Here is a 14622-nt window from a genome sequence, read left to right on the forward strand (position 1 = left end):
CTTGAATCCATCGTGGATAATCTAACAGGAGTAATATATGCTCTGCACTGAAATGTGCTATACAAATAAAGCTGCCTTGCCTACTTCCTCAAAACGTGAAAGAACCTGCGCAGTAAGAATATCCATCCTGTATTCAATGCAATTCAATTTGTTTTGGACTATGTCTGAAATACTGACATGCCAAAACATACTACTGCAAATTGTTTCATTTGTGTGAAGAAAAATGGCTTTTAGGACCCATTTTAAACAGAATTATCTTTATAAAATTGATTTTTTTGTGCACAGTTAGTGATTGAACTGCTCAGCTGTATATTTTAAGTAGTTAAAGTGAGCTAAACCCAGCATTAAAAGCAGTGTGTGGCCCACATCTGTCCTGTATGTGAGGACAGGGGGTGTAAACGTGCCCTGGGCGGGGAGAGTCCAGCTCCTCTGACGTCAGGAGGGAAACAGTTTGGAGGCAGAGCCACAGGACGTCTCCCTCAGCAGCGAACCCGAACCCGGTCTATATCCGGTGAGAAAACCCCGTTTGGACCTCGGACACTTGAACCCAGGCTGTATTATCCCCGGCTGCTGTTATTCTGGAGACTTCCTTGGCTCACGGAGCGTCATGTAGCTCCGAGACACACCGGATACGACAGCCGTTACCAGGCGCGAGACTTCCGCTGAGGACTGAGGAGCCCGGCTGAGGGGGAACTGCTTCAGTCGAATCGATATCTACTGCAAAGCGTCGGCATGTAGCAGCTCAGTGTTCAGGTATGTGACAGCTGTGTTTCGGCTTTCAATTTCTGTCTCTGGCACCACGTTTAAGCCCCGTTTGATCCTGCGGCTTGTTTACAGGTATGACAAGTGAAATCTGGGTCAACTGTGACCCTGCGGTCGGTGATTAACCGGCTGTCATGAGACGTTCAGGGACCACAGAGAGCAGTAATGTTTATTTCAGTTAACCTCAATCAAAGTAGCCTGCATGGCGGAACTATATCCTGCACATAAAATGACTGACAAGACACACCTACCATTCAGCTTGATCCATTTATCATAATGTTAAAGCAAGTTTTGAGCCACAGGATTTATAAATATCTCAAAAATGATTTAATTTGTGTAACATTATCCTCAATAATGTCTCAACTATGTCACCTTTAATGAAGACACAAGCTGCAGAGGCTGTTAGTTATCTTACTCATACTGATCAACAGTTTTTCTATCAATATAAGACATGTACAGATATTATTTCTTTCATAATGTGGCCAGAAAGTTAGGGGTGGGTCTCCACTATACGATATTATCATGATCCTTATGTCATGATACAATATTATTGTGATATGCTGAGTATTGTGATAAAATATATTGTGATTTGTTATCTTTTTTTCAACTGTAAATTATGTCCCCAAGGGAAAACTTTGTCAACATCTGTTTTATCTAATAGACAAAAAAGTTCATCTCACTTCAGCCATTTTTTTTGCAGTAGCAAAATGAATCTAATGGACTGAAAAAGCAATTGATTATGTTATTCTAGTAGGCTATCTAAAGGTCAATTTGTCATATAAAAAATTAATATAAGTCAAAAGTCGATATGATAAAAGTATAGATCAGCATTTTGGGACATGCACTTTCTTGCCTAAAGTTAAATGTGGAATTGATACCACTCTCATATCTGTTTCTTTAATATGAAGTTATTGATATGTTGATATTGATATTTGATATTTATTTTGAACATGTAAAAAAGACATGAACATACAAACAAGCAAACAGTCAGAAAAAAAGTAATATTTACAAATAATGAAAACCATAATATAAAAGCAATTGTCAATGTATAGTTACACATCTGAAAAGGAGTGGGAGGAAGTATAAAGTTATTAAATCTCACCCCTTCTCCACAAGTCATTACTTGAAAAGAAACAGACAGCTTCCTTATATACTTCCTTATTATACGTTACAGCCAAGCCAGGAGCTGTTTAGATAAGTTTAGCATTAAGACTGGATACAAAGGGCCTATTTTTTTAGCAGGTGCAGTGACTGTATGTGCCCAGCCAAAAAATAGTCCAGCACAAAAACCTGCATAAAACCACAACTCCTTTGAACAGTTTGTTTTTTCAGTGGATTGAGAAAACAAGATCTAAAATAATGAGTGTGCATTAGAGATGGTCGTAGGCAGAGTTTTTCAGGCTACTTGTTTCCCTCTGTTTCCAGTCTTTTATGCTAAGCTAACAGCCACCTTAGCTGTAGCTTCATATTTAACTTGTGTTTGGGAGTAACATGCAATTTAATTACAAAATAAACTTAATAGTAATTATAGAAAACAACAACAAAATGGCAGGCCAAGTCCTTCCAAAATTACACCTCTTGTACGGTCCTCTCCAGACTCAATGTCCTGTTTCTATATATTCTCACATATTACCTGTTCAACATAAACCTCATGTCGCTCTTTACGCACAGTGTTGTCCACAATCTCCTACTCTGCACTAAACTGCTTTATGGCACCATACCTGGCGTAAATAACTTGCCTGCATTCTTACACATAAATAAGGTAAACATAACTTTAGTATAGTCCGCTACCATACGCTATTGAAAATATACAGAAACTGTTGTTTTAACTTAAATATCATCAGAACCTATACAATATGTCACATCAACACAGACATTTTTACCAAATATAAATACATGCTTAAGTGACTCTTACAGTAATTAGTAACAGTTACTGAAAAAAATATGTAATTAATTTACAGTTACAGGGGTTAACTCCAAATATATTCTTGTCAGTAAAAAGGTTACATGTAATATCATTCATTCTGTTGCTTTGCATCAGAAGGTCCAGACACACCAAACTGTTGTTGGAGAACTAGTGGCATTCAGTCAGGTATTCAGTTAAGTATCACATAAGATACAGAAAATTGGTAAATCTTCTCAATTTATAAGCTAGAAATGGCAGTTTATTGAAATAGTTGCCAGTCCATTTTCTGTCTTAAAGCCTATTGATAAATCAAGTAATCTTTTGACCTCTAAGGAAAGAATACATCCCCACTCTTATTCCCATCTACAAAGTCATCAGTCATGAGCAGCAGCCATCCTGAGTTGTATTTTAAAAGCTTTTTAGGGTCCTGATGCACTTACAAGTCAAACCACATACAACAGAAAATCCCTCAGTGTCACAAGAGGACATAAAATTGCTGAGCACCACCACAGTCACGCTATGAATCCTTGCAGCAGTATTTTATTTATTTATTTATTTTTGTCAGGGAGCAGATGTGCTAGTTGGTGTTACCACACACCCACACACTTATTACTCAGCACATGTAGCCTTCTGTCTTCTCTTTAGGCCATTTAACTTGCTTTAAGGCTGCCACAGAGGACTCACCAGTTATATGCCGATGACCTTTACTGAGCCTGATGTCTTTTCTACGATGCTAGTTTGATAAGTGGCTGACTAATAGTAAAAAAACACGATGTCATGCTTTGATTTATTGCTAATCAGAGGCTTAGTCAACAGAGCCAGATCCCCCTAGAGAGAGGTTTAACTGAGCTGAAGGGTTAATCCCACTGCTTTTGCTCTCTGTGATGGAGGGGACACTGAACACCTGTGATTGTTATAAATGCTCCCACTGCCTCATCTAATCTCAGATCCATCTGTGTGTCTAAACAAGCCAGCGGGCTGCAGCGGTGAGACCGTTGTAAATCATTAAAAGCATGATGGATGTGTGACAGATGTGAGGGTAGCGGTCAGATGGGGTAGGGTCAAGTGAGCAGGGTCTATTTTGCAGTGTGGCGTGGTGGAAATCTGTTTGGAACCGCTCCACCATTTATAACGCATACAAATAGCTGGTAAGCTGCTGTGTGCAAAGCATGTTGCAGTGAAGTGGGCTTTTAGAGAATTGTTGTCTTTCACTTCCTGTCTCTTATCTGCCACGTTTCTCATCTTTGAATCTAGTTTTATCTATAACAGAAATGTTAGTCACGGCACTAATAAACTTTTCTATAATCTGATAGGCCGTCGACCATGAAGAAGCGAGCCAACAAGGTGCTGGAGGAGGAGGAGACCTTGTGCTGCTGCGAGTATGTGAACAGACTCGGAGAGCGCAGCCATGTGGCAGCTTGCTGCTGTGACTGTGAGGACCTGGATGATGCCTGTGACAGGTGAGTCATGAAATTCAACAACTCTGGGGCTGCAACTAATGATTACTGTAACTGACAATCGATCTAGTCTATAAAATGTCAGGATGTCAGTGAAAATATGCCCATCACAATTTTGCAGAGCTGAAAGTGGCATCTTCAAATCTGATAAAGAGTCCAAAACCCATAAATATTCACTGTACTATGATATAAAACAGCAGGAAACATGAAATCATCATATTTGAGAAGGTGGAACCAGCAAATGTTTGACATTTCTAATTGGTCTTTTGGTTGGTCGGTCCGATCCAGACTGAAATATCTCCACAACTATTGATGGATTGCCTTTGAATTTTGTACATTCATGGTCCCAGGAGGTTGAATCCTACATACTTGAGTGATTCTGACATTTCCTCTGGCACCAACAGCAGGGCAAAGTTGTTTACATGCAGAAATTCGTGTTCCCACAGGATGAATTAATAACGTGCCAAAATAAGATGGTAAACTTTAGCTGTGTTGTCATTTTTCTCATGTTAGCATGCTGATGTTATCATTTAGTTTAAAGATATACCATGCAGGATTTTTGGAAAAAGACAGAATGACCCACTCTGTGTGTGGCAGTGTATTTTTTTTCTGCAGAGACTCTGCCCTCTGCCTGTACTTTCTTATTTTCTGTGCTTGGGACGTTCACTGGCGTGTACCCCCATAGCGCTCAGGTGAGGTCAGGGCTTTAAATAAGATAGCAACCAGGTGCCAGAGCGTAACTAACGTAAAAATACAAATGTAGTGAGGGGAAACACCAAAGAGTGAATCTACGGTTGGCTTTTACTATCTTACTACTTTTGCATGGCTTTTTCTTCTTCTTCTCATTTGATAATAGTCCCTTGTGGTCCATTATGAATGGACTTGCGACCCACTTTTGGACCGGACCCACCAGTTGGGAACCACATCATGCAAATTTGGAAGTGTGACCTCTAGTGGAATCCTCCAGTAACACGAGTAGTACATTGGCAAGCATGTGAGCATTTACGTTCATGTTGCAGCCAGTTATCAATGTGAATGCCTGCTTACAAAGCAAGTATATCTCTGGCCTTAAAATGACCTCACACAAACTAGACCTAAACCAATTAGTTGATTAATTAATCAGATAAGCCAGTTAAAGCACTGAACCTGCTGATTAAGATTTTAAAAATATGTTTCTTTATTTCAAAACACAATAAAAAAATCTGTAGTTTTTTTGATTAAAGTAAGTATCTCAACTTAAAGGGAAACTACACCTGTGCTCTCCCTGCTGTGACATTAAACTCAAATGTCAGGCTTTAGAGAGGTTTATATGTATTCTTCAAAACAAGTTAATGAAGGTTTGCCCACTTGGTGGCTTTACCAGTTTATGAATAATTGTTTTTTTTTCTTACCCATTCAGGTTTCTGAAGAGGGAGCCTCAGAAGCCTGAGTCCCTGTCAAGTTTGGCCGCAGTTGTCACAGACCGTATTCGTGTGCCCTGGCTGTGGGGTGGAGCCCGAAAAGTGGAACTGTCCGTCATCCCTCCTCTTATTCTCCTTCCTGTCCTGCTGCACCTCGCTGCCCTCCACTTCCTGCTCGGCATGGTGACTCTGACAGCTCTGCCCGGCCTGGTGCTGTGGTACTATTACTTCACCCATCGCAAGAAGGGACAGACACTCTTCTTCCTCAGCTTGGCCCTCTTCTCCCTGGCGTACATGTACTACTTGTTCATCACTGAGGTGTTTCCCCGCGGGGATGTTGGCTTGGTCCAGTTAGTGGTGGTAACCTTAGGGGTCATACTCACACTGGCAGCCCTTTTCCACACCAAAAGAGAACCTGGCATTGTGCGGCCAAACCAAGAGTCCGTTCACAGCACGGTGACATACTACAGCCCTCTGGCAGACAGGGACCCTGCCGTCAACGGCGGGAGGCAGGATGTGACGATGACAGTATCCAACCGGGCGGGATCACCGGAGCATGCGGGGATGGAGCAGAAGGAAAGCAGCCGAAGAAACTGGTGTCCCGTGTGCAGGGTGGTGCGGCCCCCAAGGGTGGGACATTGTCGGATCTGTGGTGTCTGCGTGCTGCGCCTCGACCACCACTGTGTATGGTTGGTTCCATTAAAATGCCTCTCACTCGGCCTGTCATCACTGTTTCTTCCACTTTGTCTCACATCTCAAACACTGACATTTCCTTGTCTGTCACCTGCTCCTCTTTCCAGCACAAACAATGCAATAAATCTAAAAGAAGTCCTTCTAACTTTCAAAACAATGCCCTTAAGCGACTGTCTTTCTTTCCAGGATATGTAATCAGCTCAGACTGAATGAGTGTTTGTCCTGTTCACACCTGCTGTGTCTTTATTAACCATATTTGTATGTTGTGTCAACATCAGCTACAAGTGAACAGTTCGTCGCCATCATCCTACACTTATACGTGTGGTCCTGCATGTGTGTAGTGTAACCCTGGGGTCTCAGTACCATGTTCTGTCTGCCTGTGTGTGTACTTGTGTGTTTGTGCGTCCCCTCCGTGGGTGCCTGGGTAGGATAAACAGCTGTGTGGGGCAGGCCAATCACCGCAGCTTCCTGCTTACGCTCGTCCTCTTCCTGTCGACGTCCTTGTACGGGATCACCCTGGTGCTGCAGAGTGTGTGTCCGAACCAATACCTCCTCACTGCCTTGCTCTACTGCCCCGGGGTCTACGACCAGTACAGGTACTGAGAGCAAAGACATACACTCTGTACACTCCAGACTGGGTAAATTAAATATTATATTCCCTTGAAGTTAATATTTATCTAATTCTGAAGCTCCATTATTCTAATGTACGTTTTTGTTCACACAGTTGTGAAATTCCTAGAAAAGCTATGCAATTAGACTGTTTTCCAGGCCTGGAAATGATTTGGAATTGACAAAATGTTTTGGAAAAGTTTTGAATATACTATTTTTGTATAAAATATGTTCATAAAAATCCCAAAACATATTTTATGTTACACGAAATCTGTTCCTTATATTACCAGTTTACAACGTAGTGCTGCACTTCATGACCATTGAAACATTACTAGTGTCGAATGATTGGCGTATGCACCTAGTTGACGTTGGGAAAGTCTAATGAGCAAGAAAGATAAAAAGTGCGAGAAGTTTTCTTATCTGCAAATGCTTGGGAAGTTTGTATTTAATAATGTATTGCTTTGAACATAAAATGACTTTAGAGAGAGGCAGACCTTAGTCACGCTAGATGTATCTCTGCACCAAAACTTATGACGTTAACAACATGTAGAAGCTGTTCTGGTCAGCCATGCTAAAGGGAAAAAGCATCAAGACAACCAAGAGGCTGCCAGCACTGGCATGTTGTACATTTTGCTGCTATGCCTGTCATAGCACACTTGAGAAAGAGCCCCATTATTGCGCCCTGTAAGTGCAACATAGGCCTAACATTACTGATTTTATACTACTTAAATGAAGTCATGGGAATGGGATAAAGTATGATGGAAATGTTACGGAAAAGTTTTGAAAATTCATTGGTAAAAATGTGTTGAAACCCTCGTGTAGGTGTAGCTTACACCACATTCATTATTTTTGCTCCCAGGCCAGAGGATGAGAACAGTTCAGAAAACAAGTAAGAAGAAATCCCAGTAAAGAAATGCCAACTGTTTACTATTATGACTATGCAGACCAGAGAGCACCGATGAGTATTTTTTATTTACCATCCTTCCTCAATGTCTGTCTTTCAGCACTGCACTTTGCTTCACCTGTGCGTGGTACAGCAGCATCGTGACCTGTGGGCTACTCCACCTGCTGCTGGTGCAGGTCATCAACGTCAGCTACAACGTAACCGAGCGCGAGGCCCGCACGGCCCTGCGAGACAAAACCGCTCGCAGCTCCTGCTGGGGACTCATCGTGGACACCGGCGTCTACTCCCGAGGTTTCCGTGGCAACTGGGCAGAGTTCATGACCATGGGAGATAAACTGAGTCCACCCTCTCCCGTCCCAACAGACCTGGTGTAAGAGACTTGTTACCCAACCTTGATTTTAAAAGTGTGGAGCTTCTGGTTGGTGTTCTTCTTCATGTCCACTGGATGGCAGCATTGCTCCTTTCACTCTGATTTCTTCTTCTGCTTGCAGCAAACCTGAGAGCTGCCATCACTGGGTTACTACAGTTACTGAATTGCTCTGACTTTGACACAACAGCAATAACAACTACCAACCCCAATAAGATGCATTCACTGCCATTAATGTCACTCACAACTGGCATCTCCTCTATGCAGCTGTGTCTGCTCACACTGACCTTCAATCTCTCTCCACTTCTCATTAGTCTATCTGCCAATCAGATATCCCTGTTTCCTTCACACCGACTGTCTTCCCCGGACTTGAACATTGTCTTTATGTCTCCTCTACATTCTAGTGCCTTGCTGGGAGTCGGCGTGCAAGAGAATACATATGAGACTGAGTAATCTGTTCTGACATTCTCTCTGAGTACGGCATCAGCAACAAGATGGCGCCTCTGGAGTTGGTCAGTCCTGCACAAAACATTGTTCAGAGGTGTTCAGTGGTCTCTGCACACTTTGTCCTCCACAGACACTTATCCACAGTGTTCACAAAGCAGGGTACCTCCTTGTAATTGAAATGTCATGGATATTTATCACAGATGAATCAAACATCTCAGCACAAGCCACATAATCAGGATAATTAAAGTTCTACAGCATGTCATTGCATTAAACACAATGAACGATTGGATGGTTATAAATATGTGAGTAGTTACCTTTATTCTCTTGAGCTGTTTCAAACTGAATTAAACAGCTGTGAACATGTGACAGAAGCAAATAAATCAACGCACATTAATGTCCATGAGAAGTTAGTGTTTTACACTGTTGCTGCTTTTATTGAAGGGACTGAAAGCTCCTTGTTTTGGTATCCTAAAAATTGTATGGGTCCAGTTGTGTCTTTGTATGAAATGTATTTTATTTATTTTTATTAAATGAACGTGAGAAAGGTGCATGTGTTATTGTGATGTTTGCAGTTTGTCCCCTACATAGTCGCTTTCTACCAAAGGCTTCACAGCTGATGGGAACAAAAATCAGGCAGAACCGCGGTCACTCTCCGTCCCAGCCTCTCTCGCCGCTCCTCCCTCACTCTCTCCTTGCGCACCACACAGGGAAGCTGCCTCCAGGACAGCAAACATCGCCGCAACACCCGTCTGAAGTGCAAACAGATGGAGGGACAGACGGGAACAGAGCAAATGAGCAATAAGAAAGTGAATTATTGGGACCAACACCTAGGGCTAATGAGTTTTCACATGATGTCACAGGGGGCTTATTGACAGTGGCAGCTGGGCAGCCGGTGGGAATTCACCTGCAGGCTGTGGTCATTTAGCTGACCTAACCTGAGAAGCTGAAGTTTATAAGCACACATATTTTGTGTCAATGACGGGGACAACATTAAGTCAGACCAGTGCTGTGACAATCATTATTTTTTCCACAGTAGGAAACAGAAGGCCACCTAATAATGCTGCTATTAAGCATAACCATAACCAAAATGTGTTTGCTTATTTACATTGTAAAATTTGTAGGAGGAAGCAATTTTGCAAAACTATTTAAATGCAAATTGGTAAAGTTCTCAAAGAGTAACCAAACCGACTCTTGTTTTGGCCATGCTGGCAGTGTGGCTCTAGGGATGACAATGGTCTATCTGTGCATCACTTGTGTTCAGACTAAATTTTCTCAACAACTATGGGGTGGAGTGTCATCACATTTTGTTTACGTACCCATAGTGCCCTTGTACTTTTCCTTTAGTGCCATCAGCAGGTCAAAGTTTCTACTTGTCCAGTAAATTATCTCAACTTCAACAAGGCGGATTGGCAAAATTGACATTCACAGTTCCAAGAGGATAATTTCTTATAACTTCAATGGTCCTCTGAATTTTCCTCTCCTGCCACTGTGGTTTTAAAGGAATGCGTCACCCCAAATTACTCATTTTTACATAAATGACTTGAAAACTTAGTTTTTCTCACATGCCATTCCATGCTAAACCATGGTAAACCAAGAATAAAATAACTGAGAAGATTCTTGATGAATTGAAGTCATTGGGGTCCACCTTAAACAACAGCAAAACTATATCAAAACATCCATTTACACACTTGCACAACTCGTGCAGTATAATCCAAGTCTTGTTTATCCAGTCGTATGCTCAGTACCTCCCAAACAGTCAGCCCTTTCTGGTGGCGAAGTGAACTGAAAGTGAAACTTCCCAATGCTCTCTTCAAAGCCAGACTTAATTGACTTTGTTGTTTTAACAGGTTAGTTCTGATTCACCACAGTCACACAATAACACAAACAAGGGAGGTGCTAGACCAGAAGCTCTCGTGTTCATCCATCCATCCATTTTCAACTGCTTATCTGGAGTTGGGTCGTGGGGGCAGCAGGCCAAGCAAAATGTTCCCGACGTATCTCTCCCCAACAACGCTCCTCCTGGGAAACCCTGAGGTGTTCCCAGGCCAGATGAGCTATGCAATCCCTCCAGCGTTTTCTGGGTCTGCCCCGGGGCCTCGTACCAGTGGGACGAGTCCGGAATACCTCTAACAGGAGGCGCCCAGGAGGCATCCTGATCAGATGCCCATATCACTTCAACTGACCGCTTTCGACGTGAAGGAGCAGCGGCTCTACTCCGAGCTCGCTCCGGATGTCCGAGCTCCTTATCCTATCTCTAAGGCTGAGCCCAGCCACTGCACAGAGGAAACTCATTTTGGCCGCTTGTATCTGCGATCTCATTCTTTCAGTCACTACCCAGAGCTCATAACCATGGGTGAGAGTTGGGACGTAGATGGACCAGTACATGGAAAGCTTTGCCTTCTGACTAAGCTCTCTTTTCACCACGATGGTCCGGCACAGTGCCAGCATCACTGCAGATGCCGCACCAAGCCGCCAGTCCATCTCATGCTCCATTCTACCATTGCTTGTGAACAAGACCCCGAGATACTTGGGCTTCCTTGCTGGGGGCTGTGGCTCACTCCCAACCTGGAGGGGCAATCCACTGTTTTCCAACTCTCATGTTCAGCAAAGTATGATGACTGTTTTTGTCAATAGAATCTGACTTTGAAGAGAGCATTGGTAAGAATCACTTTCAGTTCACTTCGCCATCAGACAGAGCCGTCTGTTTGGGAAGTATTCAGCATACGACTGGGTAAACAAGACTCGGATTATACTACACGAGTTGTGTTGAAGTCTGTAAACAGATGTTTGATATAGTTTTGCTGTTGTTAAACATGGACCCCTATGACTTCAATTCATCAAAAATTGAATCAGTTTTTGGATTCTTGGTCAGCAGAGGCATGTAAGAAAAAGTTTTCACCACAAATTCAACGTAACGTGGGGTGAGTAATTAATAAACAAATGGGGTGAAGTATTGCTTTCATGTAAAATGTCTCCACGACTTTAAGCTAGAAAAAGAGTATTACTGCAGAAAATACTGTTTATTTTTAACGACCCAGGGCTAGAGACCAGTCAGGCTATGAACACTCGACAGGAGCAGCAAAACACCACAACTGAGTCCATTAATCATAATAAGAGACATTTACAGCTGACAGCAGATTTAAGGCACTTCACTGGAGCTAAAGAGATCATGGTTTATAATCTAATGTACAGACAGCTGCAGTGGACAACTCCCTGTAAAAGACAATGGACCGCAAAAGCTCTTATATTTGGTAAATGTTCAAGAACTGCTTCTGCTCAAAAATTTATTTTCCAGTGGGTAACCTTTATGATAAAGTCTCATCTTTCTTCATAGCATGGGCCTCTAAATGTCTACAAAGTCTGATACACATTCAAGGTATTGTGGTTTTCCTGGCACACTGTAACCAAACTGCTCTGATACCACCTTTCAACTTGTAATTAAACAAGCTGTTAAATTTAATTTTACACCCTGTTAGTTGGTTGTGCTACAGAGGAAACAACCCGCAGCATCCACACAATGAACATATGGGGAAAGTCATGGGAAGCCGACCTGTTATTGTGCTCCTGAGCCAGCTCCTGACGGTCCCACTCCACCAGCCTCTCCTGGGTCACGTGGTCCAGCAGTGCCAGCAGAAACCTCCTCAGAGTACGAGTGCGATAGAAACGCTCAGCTCTCTCCTCTTGGATCATCCGCCAGTCCTTTAGCTGAAATGGAGGACACATGCACAGAGATGGGGACATTTAGTGCTGCTTATTGGCACTCAACCCATCTTTTAGCAGTAAAACCAACAATGAAACAAGTTACTCTGTGTGTTAAAATAATGAGGATGGCACTAGCTTAAACAAGAAGTAGAAAATGGTCAAAACTTTCTTTTCTTTAAGGACTGAAAACATGATTGAGTGCAGGTAGAAGAGGAGATTAGGAAAAGGTGGTGCTCTAGGTCACTGGCAGAAGATGGGGAGACTGCAATCCTGATTGAGTAACTGTTTGTGTGTGTGTGTGTGTGTGTGTGGGAGTATATACACACTCTTTTCCAGCAGCTTAAGCCCCTCCGAAGCAAGAAGTGCTGGTGCAGTTGGTCAGCAGAAGCTTCTTTCTCAGACAGGGACTCTCTTGCTGATTCCTGCCAGCCTAGTGTGCACCGCCTCAGGAGGGAGAGATTGTGATGATTCTCGGCCAGCTGGCGGGGATTGAAAAGAAAAGCGCTGAGGCATCCAAACTCAATCATACGTGCAGGGTTGAAACAATGGAGCACTATGAAATGATGAAGCGCCTGCATCTCACATTTAACAAAGAGGGTTTATATCTAGCTGTGAAACATGTATACACAAGAGTTTTCGTGTGATGCTGCGCTACGAGAGGAGGATGTTGAAGATGAAGAGAATGTACAAAGTTGTCACATGCTTTTGTTTGGAGATTTTCCCCTCTCCCTTGCTGAGCATGTGTGTGTCCAGGCTTTTTGTGTGCATGTCCAGGAGTGTAAGTGTGTTACTGGGTGGTGGGTTTATGTGTGTTTTGTGGCTTTTTAGCTGCAGAGGGAGTATTTTTACCACAAGGCCCAGTCTATTTAATGTGTTAAAGTGGGTTGCCTGTGGATACGCAGCGTGTCGTTTGCGATGCTTCATCGTAATAATAATAACCAGCTCTATATAGCACTTCTAAAAATCAAAGTGCTATCCAATCGGGGAAAATGCAATACCAATGGACAGATATTAATAAAAAGGAATGACAAATTATCCCAGCAACAGGGATAATAAATACAGAATAAATAAATGAATACAAAAATCAGCCAAGAAAAAAGGAGAAATAGATGAAGAGCCAACTCATTATGGCAGTTTTAAGAAGTTATTTATACTAATAGTTAAAAAAGGCTGTGTTAGCTGTGTCTTAACAGTTCTACCTCTTCAGTTAATGCCACTGACAAGACAACAATAAAGCCTGTATAATCTTAAATAGCTAAAATCTAAGGCAGATTAGTCTTTGTAGTCTTCGTCAGATGGATGAAAAATAACTAAAGAAGCTTTTTTAGTATGAGACCATTGGGAAGCTTTATGTCCACCAGCAGCCCATGAGCCATAAAAACATCCACCCACTTGTAAAGATCTGAATGATGAAAAGCCTTTCATAGACACACATAGCCTTTAAGCAACTGCCTTTAAGTCAGAAAGCAGATGTGCCGCACAGTGTTGATGTTTTTAAAAGCAAACTCAAGACCTACCTGACTTTTATTTGAGCTGTCTTTTATTTTATTGTATTATCATTTATTATATATATTATTATTATTTCATTTTATCTTATTTTTTAAATTTTGTATTTATGATTATTGTGTATTTTTATTAATCAATTTTTTTTAGCTGGCATATTCTTCTTTTTTTTTTTTTTTAAAGATATTTTTTGGGCCATTTTGCCTTTAATGGACAGGACAGGTAAGTGTGAAGGGGGGAGAGAGAGAGGGGATGACATGCAGCAAAGGGCCACAGGCTGGATTCGAACCCGGGCCGCTGCAGCAACAACCTTGTACATGGGGTGCCTGCTCTACCACTAAGCCACCGACGCCCCAAGCTGGCATATTCTTCTACTTAGTTACTTATTTATTTATCTTCTTTATTCTGAGTTTTTATCCTGCCTCTGGTGTTTCCCCACTTATGAGAGGGAGGTAGAGGAGGAGAAATGCAGAGCAGCGGAAAATAAGAGGGAGGAGAAACGGCAGGAGAGAGAGATGAGATTCATATTTTATGATCGTTCCCAAAAACATGAGTCAGAATACAGGAAGCAGTGAGTGACACACAACAGGACTGTACTCTCATGACACACTGCAGAGTATTAAAATAATGTCACTTCTTTCTGTGTGTGTGTGTGTGTGTGTGTGTGTGTGTGAGTGCACTTTGTGTTGCAGTAAGTTTGTATGAAAAGAGTTATATAAATACAGTTTGACTGATGCACATGCAGTACTGTATGCAAGAGAGTCTATAAACAGGCTTTTTATTATTCAAGTCCATGGCATGGACCTGGATTTCGATTTACCCTCGTAGGTCAAAATGCCCTTTTAGTTATTATAACTCTGTTATGTGATAAT

The 14622-nt window shown here is 42.1% G+C and overlaps 2 protein-coding genes across 5 annotated transcripts in view; one reads left to right on the forward strand and one right to left on the reverse strand.

Annotated features, from left to right (window-relative positions):
* On the forward strand, positions 1-9093 carry zdhhc23b (zinc finger DHHC-type palmitoyltransferase 23b). Of its 4 annotated transcripts, none has more exons than XM_050056445.1 (6): positions 1-753; positions 3982-4128; positions 5525-6209; positions 6647-6856; positions 7832-8101; positions 8503-9093. In XM_050056445.1, the coding sequence occupies exons 2-5, from the start codon at positions 3992-3994 to the stop codon at positions 8063-8065; spliced, it is 1266 nt and encodes a 421-aa protein (XP_049912402.1). In that variant the 5' UTR covers positions 1-753; positions 3982-3991; the 3' UTR covers positions 8066-8101; positions 8503-9093. The 4 variants fall into 4 exon arrangements, with proteins under 4 accessions (XP_049912402.1, XP_049912404.1, XP_049912403.1 ...); XM_050056446.1 differs by having other exon boundaries at positions 11-753; positions 6647-6814; XM_050056444.1 differs by having other exon boundaries at positions 15-753; positions 5525-6214; positions 6647-6814.
* Positions 8846-14622, reverse strand: part of ccdc191 (coiled-coil domain containing 191) — a 19224-nt gene continuing 13447 nt past the window's right edge. Inside the window, exons 15-17 of the mRNA XM_050056443.1 lie at positions 12574-12726; positions 12096-12250; positions 8846-9294 (exon numbers count right to left, since the gene is read on the reverse strand). Coding sequence (XP_049912400.1) covers positions 9153-9294; positions 12096-12250; positions 12574-12726 — 450 coding nt within the window. The 3' untranslated portion in view covers positions 8846-9152. The remainder of the gene's footprint in view (positions 9295-12095; positions 12251-12573; positions 12727-14622) is intronic.

This window comes from Epinephelus moara, chromosome 11, assembly GCF_006386435.1.
Source record: "Epinephelus moara isolate mb chromosome 11, YSFRI_EMoa_1.0, whole genome shotgun sequence".
NCBI classification, from domain to species: Eukaryota; Metazoa; Chordata; class Actinopteri; order Perciformes; family Serranidae; genus Epinephelus; species Epinephelus moara.